We start from the raw sequence: 22,870 nt of genomic DNA, 5'->3' as shown, positions 1-22,870 counted from the left end.
TAAATGGGGGCAGGTAGTGGACATACTTGCCTGTCTTACATTTCTAGTTTTTTCCCCTCTTCCTTCATATTAGCTTCAACTCTGAAAGATGACCAGAAATCTCGGATAGAAAAGAACCTCATAAATGTTTTAATGGTAGGTTGGAATCTTTTTTTTTTTATTGATTCCAGAGAGAGGGGAAGGGAGGAAGAAGAAAAGGGAGAGAAACATCGATATGAGAAACTGACCGGTTGCCCCTTGTGCCCCACGTGGGGACTGAATCCCGGACCCACGCATGTGCCCTCACCGGTAATTGAACCAGTGACCTTTCGGTTTGCAGGTGACACCCACCCAACTGAGTGAGCCACAGCGGCCAGGGCTGGGATGCTGCACATAAAATAAGTCCTAAGGCTGTGTATACTTAGCTCTGTATCCCTTCATACATACTTTCCAACTGGCTGAGCGAATGTTCCACTGTGTGTTGGTGCAGAATGAAAGTCCTGACCCGGAACCCGACTGTGATGCCTTGGCCGTGAAGACAGCGCAGAAGCTGTGGGCGGACCGGATTTCGCTGGCCGGCAGCAACGTTTTCACAATCGGAGTCCAGGACTTCGTGCCGTTTGGTGGGTAGCCAGCATCTGCACTGTTATCTCAGGGGAGTCATCCTTGTTTCCGCAGAACAAATAGGTACAGAATAAGAATCGTAAAAGCCAGAGAAGGCACTTTCAAAGTATAGTCCTTTTGGCAGGGAAACCGACCTTTTCCCCACCGATGATCAAAATTTTAAATAGTTTCTGTCTTAAGTTGACTGTGTTCATTTGTAGTTCAGGTGTTCTGTGAAACACATTTGGAAAGACTCTTGTTTAGAAGGCTTTTGCTTTACTGCCCAGGGCAGGTGTTTCGAAATAAATCAAAAGTAACAGAATGGTTCTTTCTCCTCTGAAGTGCTGTGTCAGTGTCGCTCCCAGAGCCACTGCAGCCCGTTTAGGGGTGTGTTGGGGGTGTCCGTTCTGCAGAGCATGCGCAGGGTGGAGGGGCGGGGGCCCACGGGTGCCCTGAGTGTGCACCCTGCCCTGCGACGCGGCCTGTTCGTTCACTTCCAGTGCAGTGCAAGGCCAAGTTCCACGCCCCGAGCTTCCATGTCGACGTCCCTGTGCAGCTGGACGTCTACCTGCGGGCCGACTGTCCGCACCCCGTTCGGTTCTCCAGGCTCTGCGTCGGCTTCAACAACCAGGTACGGCGCCTCCCGGCAGCGCATGCTTACCGCGTGCTCACCGCGCGCGCGGGCCTCGGCCTGGCTCCCGTCCAACTGGGGGACTGAGCTTCGTCACCGCCAGGTCTCGGTGACTCCGCAGTAACAAATGACAGGTGGCGTGGTCACAGTCCTCAGCTTCTGTGTCAGCCATTCAGAGTTCACGTTGTCCCTGCTACGTTGGTTTTCCATCCCATGCTTGTAAACCCTGAGAACTTGGTCTGTGCATTTTTTAAATATTCAACCTGAATTTCAAATGAGATATTCAGAGTGAATATAATTTCCAAAACTGTTCTGCGGTCTCGCACTGACACTAGTTTTGCGTTACTGAACCGCCGTGTGTTTGGTGCTGACGTAACTGAGCTGGGGCGGACGTGAGTGATGTGTGACCACGTGAATGTGCACTGCTCCTCCTCCTCCGCTGCCCAGGGCTCGTCGCCGCTGGCCTCCTGACCCGGCTGGACACTTTCGGTGCACACGCACGGGCAAGCAGCTCTTTCCTGCAGAATTTCCTGCATTTGAGCACTCTCGTAGTGTGGTGTTCTAGTCAAGTACTCGGTTACGTTCCAGCTGTTCCAGTTGTAGGTTCCCTTAATAGAGAATTACCTTCTGGTCGCCCAGAAAGGGTATCGAGCCTTTACCCAACATGCACTTACTGAAAGAGTTACAATATTCTTAGTACTATGGTGACCCTGAAAACATTCAGCATATGTGAGCCCCATGAAAACATCAGCACTGGGGGGGCAGGGGCCAGGACTGACTCACCGATGATGGCCTGGGACGGTGGTGGGGTCTGAATTACGGGTCACCGGCCAGAAGTGCAGTCACAGGAGGCACGCTAAGGAAAAGAGAGGCGGTTTTCAGAATGGAGATCAAGGTCCAACACGTGTGAGAATCCGAGCGTGGACAACACGCGTGGCGGTGAGCAAGCAGAGGGGCCCACTCTGTTTACCTGTTTACGGGCGAGTGAAGGCAGCAGCCGCACGAGAGAAGGGGCAAGGAGGGGCTTCGTGGGGCGAGGGTTCATCTCTGTGATGATTTGGCACACACCCCCACGAGACAGACAGTCTCAGGTGGAACGAGAGGTTTCTCGTGGGCAGCAGCACACAGCAGAGGTGCAGCCTAGGCGGGCGAGGAGTAGCTTTGCAGCGGCGTGAGCCGGGAGAGGCAAGGAGGCCCAGAGGCCCAGGACTGAAATGTGGGGGACCTCCGCGTGTAAGGAGACAAGAGGGAGGGTTTAACAGGACCTGTGAAGGGAGCTGCCGTCAGTCAGGGAGGACGAGACGCACGAGACGCTGTGGTGGCACAGGAGCCCAGGACAAGAAGGCTGTTGAAGAAAAGACGACAGCACCCAGTGCGTTTCTCCATTTGGGAACGGGAGGGCCGATGTTCCCAGACTCCAGCTCGTGTGCACCGTGAGCTGGCCCTGCCCCCCCTGCTCGGGCGGCGGCGGGGTGTGGATACGTGCCCGCAGCGCACACAGAGCGTGCGTGTGTCCGTGACCCTTCGTGACGCCTCGGTGCTGGTGGAGGCGAGCCTCCCGGGCTCCATCCAGCGCGCTGGGCGCGTGCCGTGCGTCACCCGCCGCTCCGCTGCCCTCTCTTCCAGGAGTACGACCAGCTCTGCGTGATCCAGGAAGCGTCCCGAGCCAGTGAGGTTCTGGAGAACGCGACGCAGGGGAGGATGTGCTTGGTTCCTGGGAAAACAAGGAAGTTTCTGTTCAAGTTCATTGCCAAGACCGAAGACGTGGGGAAGAAAATTGAGGTTAGTTACGTAATTTATCTGAGATATTTTAAATGATAAAAGTATGTGTGTGTGTCAGAAAACTTTGAAATAATGTAGACGTTGATTAAGTAAAAATGTGCCGCTTGGACCCTCCAAGGGAGGCCCTTTGTGACGGCCTGGGAGGCCTCCTTGCATTGAGAACACTCTGTGCACGGTGCTCAGCGGCTGGCCTCTCTACTCAGTGTGTGTGTGAGATGTCGTTCCCGTTAGTGTGTGAGACCAACCTGACTGTTTTAGTGGTGACGCGGCCCCTTAAGGAATTTTAAACAAAATGCGTATATTATATAATATAGCAATTATGTTTTGTATAACGTGACAGTTCAGTCTGGAGATTTATATCGTTTTGATGTCTCAACATGGCTGATTGCATATTTTTGAAGAAAAAGTGAAGACACATATTGGAAAGAATCCGTGTAACGTCGGTAATTAAAATGCCTTTCAGACATATAGGTGGTGAAAGTCCCGTTTCTGCCGAGCGTGAACTCGGCGCTGAACCTTGTGGGTTTGAATTCCGCCCTCAGCTCAGTAGCTGGGGGCCCGGGCGGCTCCTTGCCCCTTGGTGTGTCAGTTGATTGTCTGTACAGTGGCGGCAGTGACAGGACTTCCCTTAGTGTTTCGTGAGGATTGAAGGAGCGAGTCAGCGTGAACTGCTTGCAGTGGTGACTGGTGCGTAGTGAGCGCCCACAAGGGGACTGTGTCCACGGCACGAATGAGCGTGGCTGGCGGGCGTGCGCTCGGGACCTGTTTCCGGGGTGGACACACCAGACTGCACGACTGGTGTTCCCACAGCCGTGTCTGTGCAGCTGTGGGATTTAGTATTAGCCAGTATCCAGAGCTGCTTGAGTGTTCATTTAAAAAGGTCTTCATGATTTTGACTAAATTACACATTTTTTATAAGGAACCTAAGGAAGCCCGCCAGATGTAAGTCAGAATCAGTACTATTCTGCGTACTTTGTTAGTGCATTCAGTTGGAAGGACGTCTGTGTGACCAGCAGAGAGTTTCACTGCCGACCCTGTAGACGCCGTCAGGGAGACCAGGGAGCGAGGCTCCGAGTGTGTGGCCGACTGGCTCTGCAGACGTGGGTGCCGCTCACTCGGCCCACCGTCCGCGAGCCCCCCCAGGGTCCGGCCTGCCCGGGTGCTGCAGCCCTGGCGGCCAGTGGCTGAGCCCGAGGGCCAGGCGCTCATCTCTGCCGGAAGGCAGAGCAGTGGAAACCCGGCGTGCCACGAGCCCGTGTCCCCGCTGAGAGGTGGAGGGACAAGACCCGCGTCACCCCGGGGCTCTGGGTGGGCTCCACAGGCCAGCCCTGTGGGATGTGAGGCATCGGGAGGGTTGGCGCCGCCCAGGAGCGAGCCCACGTTTCTGACAGACGCCCTCTTTCCAGATCACCTCTGTGGACCTGGTCCTGGGCCACGAGACCGGGCGCTGCGTGGTCCTGAGCTGGCAGGGCGGCGGAGGAGACGCCGCCTCGTCCCAGGAGGCCCTGCAGGCCGCGCGCTCCTTCCGGAGGCGGCCCAGGCTCCCCGACAGCGAGGTTCACTGGGACAGCGTCGTGGTCCAGGCCAGCACCATGTGAGTCGGCCGGGCCAGGCCGGGCGGGGAAGGTCGTCTCGTTTCTCTTAAATTCTGCGTGTCAGGAACTCGGTCTCTGAGACAGTCGGTCACTTAGCTTCACGGTTTCCCCCCAAAGGATCATCTCCCGAGTTCCGAACATCTCGGTCCAGCTGCGACACGACCCTCCGGCCCTGACGAACGAGATGTACTGTCTGGTGGTGACCGTGCGGTCCCAGGAGAAGAGCCCCATCCGAGACGTGAAGCTCACCGCCGGCCTGAAGCCCGGTGAGTGGTCCTGCCGGGCCGGGGGCGTCACCTCCGCGTGTCGGCCCGGGCAGCCCGTGGGGGGCACGGCTCTGAGCGGCGCTCCTGGCGCAGCGCTGCTCGTGGCGAGCGTGGCGCCTCGGCTCTCTGGACGCTCAGACTGCGATGTGCACGCTTTCAGGCCAGGACGCCAACCTGACCCAGAAGACCCAGGTGACCCTGCGCGGCACGGAGCTGTGCGACGAGTCCTGCCCCGCACTGCTCACGGACATCCCCGTCGGGGACCTGCAGCCCGGGGAGCAGGTCAGCTCGGTCGGCGGGGGTCGGGTCGGGCCGGGGGGTGGGGGGGCGGTGGCGTTAGCTGGGGTTTCACGTGTCGTGAGCTGCAGAGCGTTCGAGTAGCGCTTCCCGAGACTGCGCACGTGACTGAGCTTGGGCACATTTTACATCTGAGCGTGTCAGGCATCTCAAGCAGCTTTTATACAGAGGATTTTGGAACAAATGACCCTGATACAGAGAACTGGTTGCCTGGTAAACATGACCAGATAACACTGAATAACGAAACGACACGAAGTCTGTGACTCAGTGAAACCGTGTTCCCGTAAGCGTCTGTTTCCACACCAAACCCCCAGAGCCCCTGGGAGGCTGGTAACGGCGGCAGGAAGACGGAGCGGTGCGGATCCCGCCGTGCGCCGCGGCAGGACCGGCCTGTAAAACGTGCCCAGGCATCTAGCCAGGTGGCGCAGTCAGCTTTACTAGGTGGGAACGTCGTCCTGGAATGTGTGTCAGATGGGGCTCTGTGGTGGTGACTAAGTTAAAGCACTTAAACGTCGTTACAGCTGGAAAAAACCCTGTACGTGCGCTGTGGAACGGTGGGCTCCAGGATGTTTCTCGTGTACGTGTCTTACCTGATCAACACCACCATCGAGGACAAGGAGATTGTTTGCAAGTGTCACAAGGTATTGTTTCCGTAGCTGCTCCCGAAGCATCCCGTGTGCAGTGTTCCTTACTGTGCCACTTTAGCTTACTGGTAAAACAAGCAGTTAGGGGCTTCTAGTCTGTTACAATTTCAGTTGAAATCTGTTGACTCTCTAACACATTTCGATTGATCATAAACAATATAATAAGGCATTCATTGGGCCAGTATTAGAAAATTGACCAGTGTGGCTTTTCACAGAGCATCAGAGGGTTGAGGTCTCATGCGAACAAGTCGTGAGACTTTAAACCCGTCTGCTCCTTTCCGAAGGCACACGTTCGATAAACTCTGTCAGCTGGCTTGAAACATTGTATATTATTATATATGTAATAGTGTATAGTGAGATAATATTATGCTTGTGAAAAGTTAGCTTGATGATCTTGAAAGAGGAAGTCATTTGAAGCATGTAACAGTGGTGATACTTGGGCAGATCATGAAGTGCTTTCTGTGTGTTACCCCGTGCGATTATCAGAGCAGCCCCGTGAGGACTGTGGAGCCGACTTAGAGAGACCACGTAACGTCCCCAGGGCCACACCGCCACCACGTCCACGGTCCACGCGGCCAGTGTGCGTCCAGCCAGGACTGAAACCCAGCTCTGGCGTTCCAGCCTGCGTTTTTTACGCACGGGGAGGGTGTTTGTTTCCAGACATTAATAACCCCACCGTTGTTTGAACAGACTCCAGAGAGGAGATGTCACAGCATGTCGGTTTTAAGTCGGGCTCCAGGGTCACAGGGGTTCAGCTTCTGCCTCTGGCACTTACCAGCACTTGAAGTGACAGCTTCATCTTCAGATGGCGGTGATAATGGCATGCGTTTGCTTGAGTTAGGAGCGCTACATAACACGGGTGTAGCGGTTGTAACACGGTCGCGTTGCACCACTTATTATCAGCGTTACTTTACTCGTCTGGAGTCAGGGTGACGAAAGGAGGCCCAGAGTCTGTGCTCGCCAGGCACCCCTGCTTTGCGGCCCAGGGCCAGTCACTCACAGTCTCCCGGGCCTCTCGCTCCTCCCCCCGCTGTAACCTGTGACGGTGCCTGCCCTACCCGCCTTCTCTCGACCCTGAGAGGAGTGATCTGTGAGAAGGCCCTTGGCAGGGAGGTGATAATACCACAAGGTAATTGATCAGAAAAAGTAGTCTGGTCTCTCTGCATGGATGTTGACAGATATCTTAGGGGAAAATCCTAGCTTCTTACTCCAAAATTGGGATTATTTACGTAAATTGTTTTGAATGCCTTCCGTGTTTAAAGCTCTGTGTCCCGTTACGATTTAGAAACCTGTTGCCCGTGCCTTTCACGTTTTCCTGCAGGACGAAACCGTGACGATCGAAACCGTCTTTCCGTTTGACGTTGCCGTTAAGTTTGTTTCTACGAAGGTAGGTCCCCGTGCGGCGCGTCGGAGATCGCTTGGGGAAACCGATGGGAAAACGCGCAGCGGACATGCGTCGTCCTGACGGGCCTTCTGTCTTCGCTTCTGACAGTTCGAGCACCTGGAGAGGGTCTACGCCGACATCCCCTTCCTCCTGATGACGGACCTCCTGAGCGCCTCGCCCTGGCCCCTCACCATCGCGTCCAGCGAGCTCCAGCTGGCGCCTTCCATGACGCCCGTGGATCAGCCCGAGTCGCAGCTGGACAGAGGTGAGAACGGGGGCCGCCGCACTCCACTAGCAGGAGACAGTTGTGTGCCTGCGTGCGTGTGCACCTGTCTGCGTGGGGTGGCAGTGAAAGAGCTGGCCTTTGGTGAGGGAGGGCCCTTGAGACTCATGCTCACAGAAGCAAAAACACTTAGAATTAAGGTGGGATTGGCATCATTTACAGTTTGAGGATACCTTATTTTAAAAAATCAGATTTTTGCTACTATAAGGAAGTTACTTTTTGAAAAGTGTACCAGAAAGTAAAACAGTGCAGCAGGTCCTGGAATAGCGTCGTCTCGTTCAGTGTTGTTCTGGTCGGGCGATGATGCGATGCCACAGGCCTTACTCACCCTCTGTGCACACCTGTCAGCCCGTGGTGAGCGGGTCTGGCTGCGTGTCCGGCTGCGTGTGCCTTCACCAGGAGTGGCCGGTCCCCTGGCTCCATGCCTCTGAGTCTGGCTGCTTGCCCCCATTCTCGCTGCCATCCTCACCGGCCCCCGCTTCCTCCCACCGGCCTTTTGAAATAGCTTCTCACCTCCTCGCCTCCTGGCCATTTCCTCCCTCCGTCTACCTTTCCTGTCGCTCCAGAGTTGGGTTCCTCAGGAGGCGGTTGGGAACTTGTCATTCCTTCTTCACAAACGGCCGCGGCACATCAGACCTTTCCCGGGCAGGCTCCGCTCCCCCTGCAGCTGCCTCTGCTGCCTCTGCACCGGCCCCTCTCCCTTGAGCTCTGCTCTCCCAGCCTGGGCCTCCTCTCCTCCCTCCCCTCCTGCAGAGCCGAGCGCCCTGTCTCCTTCCCGCCTGGGGGTCGGGGGTCAGGGGTCGTGGCGCACTGCTGTCGCGGCACTTCCCACCGCGATGTCGCTGTGTCTGCACAGACGGGCTCCCCGCCCCGTGGTGTGCCCCTCGAGAGCCTGCGCTGTGACTGCCTCCTCTGTGTTTTGTCTGCCTCATCCTGGTTCATCAGTCTTTATTAAATTCATGAGTAATGTCCAGTTCTTAAGATAGTAAAAGCCAGGTTTTATCGTCCTAAAATCCTCGTGGTCGGAAGTCCTCACACCGAGGTGTCGGCAGGGCTGCGTTTCCTGGGCTCCGGGAGGTCCTCCCCTGGCCTGCTGCAGCTGCGGGGCCACTGGAGGCCTTGGCTCGTGGCTCCTCCCCCCGGGCCCATAGCCAGCTGCGTGGCGTCTCCCCCTCTCCTTGCGTGACCTCCGCTTCCGTTCGCATCTTTCTCTCACCTTCCTCCCTCTCCCTCTCCCTCTCTCAGCCCTGGTGACGGACCGCACTGGGCGCAGCTCAGGGATCCAGTGTGATCTCCCCGTTTTAAGGTCCTATTGTCATGGCGTCCCCGAAGTCCTCTTCGCTGTGGGCGGGAGCACGTGAAGGTGCTGGGACCGAGGTGTGCATACCTGGGGGGAGGGAGGGGTGGCCTTTCCTTGTCTGCCGCCTCCAGGGACACCAGCGGCGACGCGCCGTGAGCTGTGTGATTGGCACATTGAAAACCACCGTTCTCCGAGGCCCGTGGTTAACCCTGATGTTAGCCTTTAAAGCACGTGGTCGATTGGGTTGGCTTCTTACAGTTAGGGAGGACTTCGGGGGATTTAGTGTGAACACCCCGGGTTTTTGCAGAAGCTGCTCTTAGAGGTTGGCATTGAGGTGGGTTTTACGTACCTCGCTACGTTGTCATTTCCTAGTCCTTAGAAATTACTTACGAGGAGTTAGTTCAAGTAAAGTTTAATCCAGCTCTTTAACCTTTTTCATTTCTGGTACCTACCCACAATCGTAACCGTGAATTTGTCACAGTCTTCCTCATTGGAAAGCCCTAAGAACAGCTACTTAATGTTCAGAGACCTCACTGTCGTTGCGAGGTTTTGCTCAGAGGCTTGCGGAAGCTGGCCTCACACGGGCACTGTTGCCAGCTGGCGTTTGAGCGGGTGACAGGCCCTGCGGGCTGTGGCAGGCTGAAAGCAGGGAGGGCGTGGTCTGCAGGAGCGTTTACCCGGCTGTCAGACTCACCGTGACAGTGGCGAGAGGCGCGCCTGCGTGCACCGGGGGGTGAGAGCCGCGCCGGGCAGTGACGAGGCACCACAGGACGCACCTCCACTTGGAGCTGTCAGCAGGACGCGTCTATCCGGAAGGTCAGATACCTTCTAGAGTGACGTGTTGCGCGCCTTCCGGGGTCACACTGAAATTATGGGTTTTCTCCCTATTGTGAAATGCTCTCTTTGGAGACATGAAATCATTTGGAAAGATTAAAATAATCGTCAAAAGGTACTTTTCCGACTCCAGACTCCTCCCTTTCACGGGTCCCCACCGGTGCCTCCCCTGCTTTCATCGTGCGGCGTGTCGCTGGACCCGCAGGCGCACTGGGTAGGGACCCAGTGACGGGGGAGCCATCGGGCGTCTCCGAGCCTCGGTGGCCGTGTCTCCGTCAGTGACGTGTAGGGGGTGTCCGTTTCCCGGGGCGCCGCTCAAGGCAGGCCCCTCGCGGAGGTGGGCCGGGGCGCGGGCTGACACGGCGGGCCTTGGCAGTTGTCTTGCAGACCGGGGAGAGCGCCAGCGAGTGCTTCTGTCTCCGCTGCCCGGCTGCCGGGACTGGCGACGGCGGAGTGGCGACCGGGCACTACATCGTCTCCTGGAAGAGGTAAGGCGCTGTCGGCGTGGTCCTGTCTTCACGTCCGTGTTGCACTGACGCCTTTGTCATCTGTCACTGTTGTTTAGCAGTAGAGCACTTCCGTCGGTCCCGGAGAGGGCACTGGGGGTCCCGGGCCGTCACCGACTGTCAGTCAGATAAACAGGGATTCGATAGGATAATCAAACTTTGATTTGTGTTTCGTCACAATGAAAGTGACTTGTATCCTGGTGACGTTTTAGCCAAACTAATTGTGGTGATAGGACCGTTACAAGCGTAAGAGACACCGCCCTTGTCTGCGGTCGGTGAGATTGTCCGCACGGAATCCCCGAGGGACCCACAGAGTGTTAGGACGGTTGGAGCTGCCGTGAGGTCGCTGCGTGCCCGTGGCCTGGAGGTGACGGTGCGCTTGCTGGCGAAGTGCCCTGGGGCTCCTCCGCAGGCTGTCCTCGTGTGATGGTGTGTGTGATGGTGTGTGTGATGGTGTGTCAGTCACCGCACCGCCCCACGCTGTGGTCGCTGGTGTGCGCGGGCGGGAGCCCCTCCCTTCCCCCTGCTGGGACCGGAAGGCAGCCCGAGCTGGGGCTCTGGAGTGGCCAATTAGAAGTGGTCAGAAAAAACGGGGATGTGAGAGCTCTTACCTTGTCACAGCATTACCTTGTCAACCAGCGCGGTTGTGGGGAATGCAGGGTGTGTGTTTCCCGGGGAACCGGCTGGTGAGCGTGCTCGTTCCGTCCCTGCCTCCCTGACCTCCCCCGTGAACCCTGGACGTGACAGACGCCCTTTCCCGCCGCAGGGCCTCCGCCGCGCCCGACATTCCCGTCGTCAGCACCGTGGTCACCCTGCCGCACGTGATCGTGGAGAGCATCCCCCTGCACGTGAACGCAGGTAAGGGCGTGAGCGGTCGGTCTGAGGGAGAGGCCCCAAGGGGAACGTTTGTCGTGGCTCCTACGGCTTCTAAAACCTCTTCGTTACGGGAAAGGCCGGATGTGTACGACGGTGCACGGCGACCAGTCTCCTCTACTGGCGCCTCTCTCTGCGCTGCCTGCCCCTGTTATTTACAAGCAGTTCCACACGTAGTTCTGTCTCTAAACATTTCCGTGTGTGTCTGTAAGAGGGGTGGTTATTTATCTAAACGTGATCACAATACCATTATCGTGACTTTGAAAATCAGCAGAAGCATCCTAACGTGACCAGGTTCCAGTGCTGACATGCTCCCCGTGGACCCTGCCCTGTGGTTTGGCCTCAGGTCTCTGCGGAGCAGCCGGCACTTGTGAAGTCGATAGGCAGGCCTGTTCCCTCCCACGGCCGCCTCCTCCCACGGCCGCCTCCGCCCACGACCCTCCCCTCATTTCCTTGCCCCCTCAGTTTCCCTGCAGAGCTTGCCATGGTCTGGGTTGTGCTGGTCGCGTTGCCTTGTTTTCAGGTGTTTCGTTGTCCCTGTAAAGCGGCAGCTAGGTCTGTAGGTGTGGTCAGACCCAGGTTGAGGTTTGGGGAGAATACCTGTGCTCCTATCAAGAGACACATAATATCTGTCATTCCTTTTTGAAACTTGGTTGACACTTAGGAAAACCTCTTGTAGATTTTAAAAATTACTCCTAAAATATAATTCAGCTCCTGATGGCACACACCCTAAGTCAGTCATTTTCAGAAGGAGACTTGGGTGTTTCTTAACCTCTTTTCATCATGGTCTCGTGGCTAATGTACGAGCAGAACATTTCTCACTTAGCAGGAGTGCGGCAGCATTGCTAATCTAAATGAGCCCGTGTCTTGTGGAACGAGCCTTGTTCACAGAAGGAACACGAACGTGGTGAGCCTGCCTTTACCGGAGAGAACCGTGTCCCTTCCTCCGCAGATCTGCCACCCTTCGGGCGTGTCAGGGAGTCGCTGCCTGTCAGGTACCACCTGCAGAACACGACTGACCTCGTTCAGGACGTGGAGATCTCCGTGGAGCCCAGTGACGCCTTCATGTTCTCTGGCCTCAAGCAGGTGGGGCCGCGTCCCGCGGGGCTGCGCGTGCAGACACCGCAGTGTGGCCGGGGGGTGGGAGCTGGGCAGCGGGACCGACGGACGGGCTGCGGTCCCCTAACTCTGGTGGCTGGGAACCGTCAGTCCCTTGTGTGGACTAAGTACACCTGGTTACAGAGGTGGACTCAGTGGGTGGGCCTCTTCACACCGAGATCACACACGTAGGTTCTTTTTCCTGAAAATCGGCGATTTCCCTTTGATTGCTACTGAGTCTGTGTGTGTGTCTTTTTGGCTTTTAATTGGAGGCCTGGGGGTGTAACTACCCGTATTAAAAGCCCAGTTCTCCTCTGAACTATCAGTGAAATTTTTCAGAGGTGTTGTGGTAGTCAGCTGGTACTTTTTATTGCTGAGGACATAATTAGAGGAACAGACACGCCGTATCACCCAGAAGCACCCGCCCTGACCAGTCGCCCGAGCTGCGCGTGTGCCCAGTGCTGTCGGCTGGGCGGTGCAGACGGCGGCGAGCTGCACGTGAAGTGCGCCCCGAGCTCGCCCACTGACTCCAGCCGACGCAGCAGGGGCGACGTTGGCTCCGATAGGCTGGTGCACACGTGTGCGCACGTTACCTTCGGCGCGTGACGCACCTGCATGCACTTACTTGCATGTGAGCGAGCTTTTCTTGAGCGCCTTGACCTCGTTCACCTGTTAACTTGAAGGTACTCGGGTAACATGAGATACCCAAATCTTACCACTTCATGTTCTGTTTGCAAGTATTGTTAAAAATTTCCAAGCACCTTTTCCCCCGGAAGTCACTTAGCTTACCACGAAGGTAAAATCCCTCCGAGAAAACACAAGAAACGACCAGTTTGTGGTGTGTGGACACCGTGTTTACGGAGGTACCCTTCTACAAAGTACCCCGAAACTTCTGTGGTGGTGAAATCCGCCTGGTCTGCTTTACTGCGCAGAACACACTGATCCGTCCGGTGGTCTCGTTTTTAGGCCGGCATGTTGCCCTTCAGATGTTGGCAGGACAGAAATCACGCACACATTTTTTTGTACACGTGTTACCGGTGTGGTCCTGGCCCCTGACTGGTTCGGCCCCCCATTTGGGAACCGGGAGATGGAATAGGAGAGAACGCGTCACCAGAGAGATGCGGGCGTCCGGTCACTTGTGGATCAGCTGGGGTGACAAGGCGGGCGCCGCAGGTCTGCGCGTTTGGCGATCTGTTGCTTTTCGCGGTTTAGATCCGACTGCGCATCCTGCCCGGCACCGCGCAGGAGATGCTGTACAACTTCTACCCGCTCACGGCCGGGTGCCAGCAGCTGCCCTCGCTCCACATCAGCCTGCTGAGGTTCCCCGGCTTCACGCACCAGCTGCTGCGGCGCTTCATCCCCACCAGCATCTTCGTGAAGGTGAGGCTCCCGCCGCGTTTCCTGCCGCCGCGGTTACTGCCGTGAAAACGGACGGGAGGTGACGCTTTTATGTGGACATCAGGAAACGGTAGTTTGAGACTAACAGTTACACTTCTGGCTTTTACTGTATTACTGAATCTGGCCACATTGATATTCGTTTCTGTGAAGTTACTGTTGTCGTATAGGATCTCACTCCACAGATTTCTGTTCCCTCAGGTAAATGATTTATCCTCATAGTGTCCTTAAACACGTTTCCTTCTTTGGCTTCAGTGAAGCATGTTTTTAAACTGTAGTTCGTTTGTAACTGACTTTTAGTCCTGAACTTTCCTAATTCTCTCCGTTTAACTGTGTGGTACTGGATGTGGGTCTTTCTGAAAAGGACCGCCTGTCGGAAACTGCACTCTGGGTTAGTGTCTCCATTTCCCCTCCGAGGCCCTGCGGTGGGGGAGCACGCGGACGGCCGTGGTGCGTGCGTGTGTGTGTGTGTGTGTGTGTGTGTGTGAGCGAGTGCATTGGCCGCAGGTGGTCCGCGCAGCCCCTGCTGCTTCTGCGCGTCGCCCGCCGCCGGGGCCCCGGGGCCAGGCCACCCCTCCCCACGGTCTGGTTCCCATGGACGTCCGGCAGCTCAGTGTTCATGAGCACGCACGGACACTCTCTTTCTCTTCGGTGAATCCCCCGCTTTGAGACGGCCAGTTGCCTTGCGGGCTGTTTCCTTCTCCGTGTCTGTCAGGTCTGGGGAGCTGGGCCCGTTTGTGTCGTCTGGGATTTGATGTTACGACCAGTCTCTGTTAGTGTGTCCTTCATGGTTCTCCTGGCTTTTCTCCTTCCTGACTTAGACGCTGTTTTGTATCTGCCGAAAAGTCATTTTATTAACCCTTCCAAGCCCCTACATTTGTCTGTACTTTAAATTGTAAAAAAAAAAAAGGAAAAGGGAAGAAAGCCAGACTCGTGGTTTTAGGTGTGCAGTGTTTAAACACTGGCTTCAGCCTGCTTCGGACTCACAGCTGACAGGCGCCCGCGCTCCCCACGCAGCGGTGGCTCTGCAAACCGCCCCACCCGGCCGCAGTCCGAAGTCGTCTTCCGTCGCCCGTCCACTGCGGTGTCCAGGGTCTCCTGCCAGGGAGCCCCCTCCATCGGCTCTAAATGCCACACGAGGGCAGAGAGTGGGCACCTGTCCTGCCGTGCGTTCTGTGCCTGCCTTGAGTGCGAGAGGCCGGACATACACGCGTGTACATGTGTGTAGACATGCAGGCATACACACATGCACATGCACACATGCACACAGCCAGCCTCACAGCAACCCCCCCAAGTGCACGGGGGCTGTGCTCACCGCAGGCCCCTGCAGGAGTCGTTGTGCTGGGAGCTCCACCAGGGGCTTCAGGTGGCGTCTCCTGTTCCAGTCCCGGGCCCCGTCCCTCTCCTGCTGTCCCCACAGGCCTGCCGGAGTACGTCTGCGTGATGACATACAGCCGTTTGCAGTAATTTCTTTTTTAGCTACTTGGCTCTGGGGCGTTGCTGACCCGCCAGAGACTTGACACCTGAAGACGGTCATGGTGCCTTCCCCTCCCTCCCAGCCTGTACTTGTCTGATGCGATGCTTCACGTTTTTTCAGCCTTGAGCGAGGGAGACACTTGTCCTTACTTGCCGCTTCGGTCCTCGCAGCGTTCGTCGTCAGGCAGCCCGGCGTCCACTGGGGATCTCGCTGGTTCTCCAGCGGACTGCTGGGAGGCCTTAGTCTCCGGGAGCTTGTCTGTCGTAGCCTGAGCCCCAGGCGGGCCCTGAGAGGAAAGAGAAGGAGAGAATAATGCTTCTGTCACTGGAGCAGGAGCGGCGCCCCGGTCCCCACCCCTGCCCGCGGTGGCAGGTCGGCAGCAGCTGCTGCAGCACCAGGCGGAGAGAGCAGTAGCGACCGGGGCAGCCTCCGCAGGTGGAGGTGTCGGCACAGGGTGGGCGGCGACAGGGACCGAGGCGCACAGGCGCTGTCCGCAGGTGCGAGTGAAGCGGGAGACCGCGGGCGAAAGGCGGATGTGTTTTATTTTGATGTTTGCTCACATTTACGCTGTTTTTGTGAACAGCCTCAAGAATTTCAGAATCTTTTCAACTGATAGAGCTCATGTGGTCCCTGTTCTTCCGTGAATGAACCCCTTTTGTTCCCCTCCTTAAAGCCACAGGGTCGGCTTGTGGACGACGCCTCTATCGCCGCTGCCTGACTTTCCCGACGGCCCCCAGCTGCGCCTGCGGAGAGGTCGGACGGATGGAGTCCTAGGAGTTTTCGTTCTGAACTGTAGCTTTGATCCTGGTGAAAGTTGATTTGTTCTATTTTTTCATGGGTGTTGTGCCAGCTGTTCAGAGGAACTTGGGCATAAAATATTAGAAGTCTGTCCTCTGTCGCAGTCTCTCAGTCTCACGATATCTGACGCCCGCCAGTGGGACAGGAAAGGCTGTCAGCCCCGTTACTGTTGAAAGTCACTTTGTGAATCGTGAGTGCTTCTGACGGTGAGTGATTTGCACGTGCAGTGTCAGAGGAAAACTAAGCATCCGAGTGCGACCGGACGAGGAGAGGGGATGCACCGGCGGCTGCCCCCCCCCCACCCCCCCCCGCCGGGTCCCGCATCCCCAGGAGTCCCCTTCCAAGCTGGCCGAACTGGAGGCCGTCCACCCTCATAAATGCAGCGTGTGCTCCTGGCACCTACCCAGGAACGGAGAGCGATTGTGGGATGGATCCAGAAAGCTTCCAGAAGGCTTTTTTAATCAGAGCGGTGTGAGTTGTCTGAAACACACCTTTGTTCACCACCCAAACCTGCCGGGTGGGCTCGGCTCCCGGCCGAAGCGTGGACTGTCCGTAGGGCAGGTCTGTGCCCGAGTGCGAGCCGGAGCCTCATCTGGGGGGCGGCAAGGGTCTGGCGACCAGCCTCGCTTCCCACATACAGGGTTTTGGAAAAGATACAAGGTCTAAATAAAAGCTTTTCGGTACCTTGTGCAGTATGAAAAGAACCATTTAAGGCTCTTAAAAACTCGTGTAAATAAAAATCATATTGTGAAAATTTTCTTTGTTTAAACATTTTAATTTAAAACAACCTGATTTTCTGGAAATTTTTATTGAAGAGTGTAGGAGTTGTCAGAAGGAAATAGGCTGTAAATAAACACGTTCTCATTCAGATGTGCCTGTGTACGTCTTTTCTTTCTTTCGGGCCCGTCTGACTTCAGTTCCGTGAAACCACCTTCACTAGGAACACACGTATGAGTTGGCGTGGAGCACAGAGGACTGAATTCGTTCACGTTACTTGAAGTGAAGAGTCTTTACTTGGGCCCTGGCTGGCGTAGCTCAGTGGATTGAGCGCGGGCTGTGAACCAAAGGGTCGAAGGTTCGATTCCCAGTCAGGGCACATGCTTGCGTTGCAGGCCGGGTCCCCAGCAACCGCACGTTGATGTTTCTCTCTCTCTCTCTCTTTCTCCCTCCCTTCCCTCTCTAAAAATAAATAAATAAAATCTTTAAGAGTAGTCACTGAATTAATTTATATAAAAAAAAGAGTCTTAAGCCCTGGCTGGCATAGCTCAGTGGATTGAGCGTGGGCTGCGAACCAGTGTCCCATGTTCGATTCCCAGCCAGGGTACTTGCCTGGGTTGCAGGCCATAACCCCCAGCAACCACACATTGATGTTTCTCTCTCTCTCTGTCTATCTCCCTCCCTTCCCCTCTAAAAATAAACAAATAAAATCTTAAAAAAAAAGTCTTCACTTGGGTTTTAATTCAGTCATTTCTTTCACGGCTCATGTTGTATCTCCACCCAGAACATTAAAAGTCTCCCAGTTGACATGCTGCCTAATAACAGCCGTTAAGAATTCTGGGCTGTAATTTCCACACTGGCATTGCAGTGCGAGACAGAGGACTTTCGAGGAAAAAGCATGGCACACGGAAAGGTGAGCTCATACTTTTCACGGAGAGGGTCCGTGCAGCCCCCACACATACCTTTCAGAAGTTCCCCTCCCGACCCAAAACCCCAGGGAAGTCCCTGCAGTGCCTCAGCTCCCGGCGCAGGAATTCTTCCAGGTGGGCTGCGTCACTGGACGGTGACGTGAACGCACAGAAATAAACGACTGCAGCTGTCAGACGCAGCCAGGTACGGCATCGGTGATCAGCGATGGGTGCGCGAACCCAGGACTCCGAGCACAGGTGCACCTCACCTCGCTGTGGATTTGCTGGAGACGTTCCCGACAAGCGGTGCGCTCCAGAGCCACCTCCCTTTCCTTTTAGCAAATGGGGCCGTCTTCAGACACAGCCTCTGCAGAACGGCACACGTGCGGAAGCTCGGACTGGGGCGAAGCCTCCCCTTTCTCGCGGTGGCTTCCGTATCCCCGAGGACCGAAGAGGACGCACTCTCAGGCCTCGTGGCTCCTGCTTTCTGAAAACTCTTGGACCGGAGTGGGTGTCGAGCCGGAGTCCAAGCTGCCACGCACACCTGCGCCCCAGGCTGCGTCCCCCACGCGGACCACGGGCCGGGGATTCTGTAGACGCCACCCTCGCCCCAGTCGTCGGAAGAAGGCAGCACTCACGGCCACCCTGGAGCTGATTTTGCATCTGTGGCGTGCACCCTTCCCCCGAATCAGCGTGCCTGGCCCACGAGAACTTGGAAATATGCCCTCCTTAGGCTGGCCGGGGTCTCTAGCCCGCGTGTTCCCCAGGTGACGCTCGCCCCCGTTTACTGAGTGCTGCAGCGTGCCAGGTGGTATGTTCCTACCTCACGTGGCACTAGCAAAGCCCCTGTGCCAGAGGTGCTGTTATTGCCCCACGTTAAAGGTGGGGGAGCTGAGGCGAAATGACTTTTCTGAAGGTCTGTCTGTTGCCGCAAGACGAATCATCCCAAAATTCAGGGGCCTGCAACAGTTATTCTCCTGTGGTTCGGGTGGGTCAGGAATCCCGGTGGGGCCTGGCCGGGCACTTCTGGATTGGGGGCCCTCCGGCAGTTTTCCCACTGTAGCTGGAGCTTCTCGAGTGCCCACCAGGGGCCAGTTTCAGTGCTGGGTGCTGAAGCCACGGAGGACCCTGTTCTTGAAGACCCGCGGCCCAGTAGGAGGCGCCAGCACGTGGACAAACTCCACTGCAGTGTGGTAAACGCACCAAAAGCGGGTGTAAGACTGGTGCGCTGCTGGGATGGCTGGGATCTGCTTTCAAACGCTCCAGAAAACAGACATGCAACCCGCAGGCAAAAACAAGTTGGGGAGAAATGTGTGGAACAGGGCCTGGAAAATGCCGATCATTGTTAAAGATGGGGAAGAGGCATGCGGGGGTCTCGTGCACTTTCAGACGTGTCCGAGTATTTTCACGAGCCAAACAGAACCAGGGACACAGGGTGGGCAGGAGCCAGAGCGGGGCGGGGGGGGCTCCTGGGGAGTGAGCGAGGCAGCGGCAGTGAGGTAGGGCTTCCGGCGGGCGTTGGAGCTGTTTTCATATTTGTGATGCAATTATTTCTGTGCTTTTCTCGTATGGGAGTGCATGTCCGTCATCCTTGAGCAAATAATGTGTGAGAGCTGAGCTTTGGAGGACGCGGACATGTTTGTAAAATAAACACAGCGAGGAAGAGCCTTCCCGGAGGTGAGGGCGCTGCGGGCGGACGGCGCTCTGCCCGTACTGCGCGTGCGCAGCGCTCTGCACAGCCCAACCGAGGTCCAGCTGGAGATGGTTTCCCGCTGGAGAGGTTCACGTGCAGTGATAAGAGAATTAGGCGGCATGAAACCCGCTTAAAGCGGCAAAGGTGCTGGCTGCTGCTGTCGGCCACCGCTGTTCCTGGAGAGCAAGGATTTTTTCTGTGGGAATTGGAGGATTTGTGGGTGAAGCTTGTCTTTTTTTCTAGCTGTATAACGTGTTCATCAGATTGCAGAATTGTAGTTTGGGAAATGTTTGCTGTTGGGTGATACTCAGCTACCATTGTCTCAACAAAGGGTTGAATCTCCAAAGCCAAAATAACCAAAAAAGCCCTCTATTCAAGATGAAATATTGAATTATTTTCTTAATCCTCACCCAAGGATATGGTCATTGATTTTATAGAGGAGACAAAGGAAGACAGAGAAACACTGATGTGAGAAAGAAACATTGGTTGCCTCCCGTATGTGTCCCGACTGGGGATCGAACCTGCAACTTCTTGGTGCACAGGCCAAACCAACTGAGCCCCCTGGCCAGGGTGCAAGACTGAATTATTTGAACACAGGGCAGGAGGAATCTGTGATCGCCCGTGATTTTTATCAGAGGGTTAGCTGCTCAGACAACCTAGGCGATAACTTCTCCACTCTGATTCACGTCCTTCATTGCATTTTATTTTCTACTGTGAAAATTTGCAAATATACGGAAAAGTAGAGACTAGAACACATTTACGTGCTTGTACTCGGCTTCAGGAGCCAAGAATACTCTGCCATCTACCATCTACATAGCCTTGTGCCCACACCTATCCCCCTCATGTAGTTTCACCCATCAATTCGAGGACTTTTTGAAAACACAACCACAGTGCATTATTAATAAATTACCAATAATTCCTAAAGATCATCTAATTCACTATATATATATATATATATTTAATTTTCCTAATCAACTAAGCAGTCTTTTTACAATCAGTTTGTTTGCATCAGCATTCACATAGGGTCCATTATTATGTTTCTTAAGTCCTTTGTAAGGTTCATTTAGTGTAGAACGGTCCTTTCTCCCTTGTCTCCCTTATTCAAGCATTGAAGGAATGGGGCAGTCACCTGGTGAACTGGTCCACGTTCTGGCTGGCCGACAGCTCCCAGGGCCTCGTGGATCTGGGTTTCCATCCCCTGCAGTTCCCGTGCAGTGGCAACGAGAGAGCAAATCTTGCCCGAGTCCCTGCTTTACGCCTGCCTGCCTTTTCCTTTTCTTCTTGTGGTTACACCTAACAGGTGACCTGCTACGTGTCCTATCGCCACACACAGTGTCTGGATGCCTCCCCTTGAGTGATGCTGAGACCGCTCAGTGGGTTCAAAGGATGACAGCCCGGACCCTTTCCTGGAAGCTTGAGTTAACATCCATCTGGCAATTGACTGAATCAATCAGTAGCTGCAAAATATAATTTTGAAATGCTGTTCTGCATTTATTAACTAGAGTTATTTTGTATACAGACTTTCTCCCTCCTCCTCTAGGGCTATTAAATTACCCCTCAAAGAAAGTTCTGATAGGAAAAAGAATTTTTTAATAACCTAATTATTTCTATAGTTTTCAGAATAATGGGTTGGCGCCTTCATCTATCGCTAATGTTGTTCAAGAGCGTTGGTTTTGGTTTTTGGTGGTGCGTCTTCACAGCCCTCTCCCCGCACTCATGAAAGAGTCATGGGAGTGAAGGCGGGGCCGGGAGACGGGAACGGGTCAGGTCTGCGTGACGGCCTTGGAGAGTTTGGTGGCGGCTGTCGGCTCCTCTGACGGGGACCACCTGGCTTCCCCTGGGCGGAGGGATGCAGACGCCAGTGCCCCCCTGTCTGCAGCCTCCGCTTTGAAAAATAAAGTTCACGAGGAATCTCCAGCCGCAAAGAGAACACCAGCAAGACAGCTTCTGCACACGCGTCAGACACTCGCCCCCGCGAACCTTGGGGGAGCACGCACGTAAACCAACACGACGGCGGTGCAGCTGCTCCGAGTGATCGCTCAGGACGGCAGTGCGAGAGCCCAGCATGAAGGACAGATGTGGTTATGTTCAATCAGTTATTTTATAGTCTCTTAAAAAACACTTTGCTTTTCTAAAATTGATTTTAGAGAGAGAGGCGGGGAGTGGGGAGGGAGAGAGACAGAAACACTGATGTGTTGTTCCAGCTATTTATGCATTCCTTGGTTCCTTCTTGTTTGTGCTCTGACCAGGAATCAAACCCCCAACCTTGGTGTGTGGAGAGGGTGTCCTGACCAGCTGAGCTACCTGGCCAGGGCTGGATTAATTCTTTCAAGAAAGCTAGTCATTGGCTGATGGGTCATCCACTGCACGCTCCCTCAGGACACTTGTTAAGGACAGGGAGGCAGAGGGGTTCCTCCAGTGGGATTTTGTAGGAAGAGATGGGACTCCCCTCCCAGGACAGCAAGGGCGGCTGGGGATTTGTAGCCTGGGAGCAGGGAGGGGTCAGTGGGCGGGAAATTGCTGAGACTGAAACAGCAGCAGCAGCAGCAGGGGGATTCTTGCTGAAGGCAGACCTGGGGCTCAAAGACCAGGGATTCGGGTTCGAACAGGCTTCTCCAGGGACAGAGAGGGTCAGGTCGGGCCTGGAGGGGCAGAGGGCTCAGAGCAGCCTGATGCAAGTAGGGTGCAAGGAGAAAGGGCCTTTGTCACTGCACGGAACCACGGGCCCCATTTTCTTTTTCAGATTGATAATCCCCCCTCCCCTATCAGGCAGTGCAGCGCCCACTGCTCTCAAAGTCAAGTCTGAGCCCGCAGGGTAGGCAGAGGCTTTCTTCTCCCTGTTGCTTCCGTCTCCCTCCCAGGAAACGAAAGACAGCCGCGCCTTCAGAGCTGGGCTCCGTGCGGAGGGCCCTGCGCACCACCCGCCCGGGAGGCGCGGGACGGCTGGCTGACTCCAGGTTCTTGGGCGCAGATGGAGATTTCCAAAGCTGTTAGACAGGATGGGTGACTTCAGGACAATACGCCTTTATGTTTTAAAATTGGACCCCAGCGGGGAAGAAAAAGGTTTTCCTGTACTTAGCTGACACAAAGCTCCAGGAGCCCCTGCGGCTTGCATGGGGCCCCCCACCACCACCACTCCCGGCCCAGGGTGCAGCTCTCAGCACACAGGGTCCCTGGGCCCTGCGCACCCCACCAGTGCCTGGGCCTCGGCGCTGCAGTGACCCACCCACCCACCCACCCACGGTGGCAGCCCAGCTGAGCTGCAGAGGGATCCCAGCCCCCAGGAGGACAACCACACTGCCGGTGACCGCCTCTGTCTTCCACAGGGCGCAGCACCTTGGAGGGAGCCGGCCCAGGGGCAGTGCTCAGGTGCACAATGCCTTCCGAGGGCTTTGCAAAGCCCACCTGGGAGATGCAGCAGCATTCAATGTGCCGTTCTTTCGAGAAGGGCACGTGGTCCAGACGGGGACAGGGTGTTCCCAGTTGAGAGTTCCCCGCTGTCCTAACGTGTCTGGGTCTGCAGGGGGCCTCTCCCAGCCTCTGCCAGCACCCTCCACCCCCCCCCCCCCCCCCGCCAGCTTCCATGGTCCTGCTGAAGGCACGTGAGAAACTGTGTTCCCAAGGACAGCCACTACCCCCCAAGAGCTGGCAGGGGCGGGGGCTGGCAGGGGCTCCTGGCAAATTGGGCGCCCCTGGCATTTCCTCTCCCGGGGAGCCACCCCACCCACGTTCCTCCTCCTGCCTCCTCTCCCGTTTGGTCTGGCAGGTGCTCAGAGCTCTCAGGGGGCCCTGGGCCCGGGCAGACCC

At 55.8% G+C, this 22,870-nt stretch overlaps 1 protein-coding gene across 1 annotated transcript in view; it reads left to right on the top strand.

The window, feature by feature from the left end:
- The window catches only part of TRAPPC11 (trafficking protein particle complex subunit 11), a 33,484-nt gene extending 16,871 nt beyond the window's left edge, over window positions 1-16,613 (top strand). The window contains exons 16-30 of the mRNA XM_045821613.1: window positions 74-135; window positions 470-602; window positions 1,083-1,213; window positions 2,840-2,995; window positions 4,402-4,589; window positions 4,708-4,856; window positions 5,017-5,138; window positions 5,675-5,794; window positions 7,119-7,184; window positions 7,290-7,446; window positions 9,975-10,086; window positions 10,871-10,962; window positions 11,930-12,063; window positions 13,288-13,455; window positions 15,621-16,613. Coding sequence (XP_045677569.1) covers window positions 74-135; window positions 470-602; window positions 1,083-1,213; window positions 2,840-2,995; window positions 4,402-4,589; window positions 4,708-4,856; window positions 5,017-5,138; window positions 5,675-5,794; window positions 7,119-7,184; window positions 7,290-7,446; window positions 9,975-10,086; window positions 10,871-10,962; window positions 11,930-12,063; window positions 13,288-13,455; window positions 15,621-15,665 — 1,835 coding nt within the window. The 3' untranslated portion in view covers window positions 15,666-16,613. The remainder of the gene's footprint in view (window positions 1-73; window positions 136-469; window positions 603-1,082; window positions 1,214-2,839; window positions 2,996-4,401; window positions 4,590-4,707; window positions 4,857-5,016; window positions 5,139-5,674; window positions 5,795-7,118; window positions 7,185-7,289; window positions 7,447-9,974; window positions 10,087-10,870; window positions 10,963-11,929; window positions 12,064-13,287; window positions 13,456-15,620) is intronic.
- Window positions 16,614-22,870: the final 6,257 nt, after the last annotated feature.

This window comes from Phyllostomus hastatus, unplaced genomic scaffold (assembly GCF_019186645.2).
Source record: "Phyllostomus hastatus isolate PE091 unplaced genomic scaffold, TTU_PhHast_1.1 phas_scaffold_46, whole genome shotgun sequence".
Classification (NCBI taxonomy): domain Eukaryota; kingdom Metazoa; phylum Chordata; class Mammalia; order Chiroptera; family Phyllostomidae; genus Phyllostomus; species Phyllostomus hastatus.
Note: the sequence above shows the minus strand (reverse complement) of the source record. Positions and strands in the feature narration are given on the sequence as shown.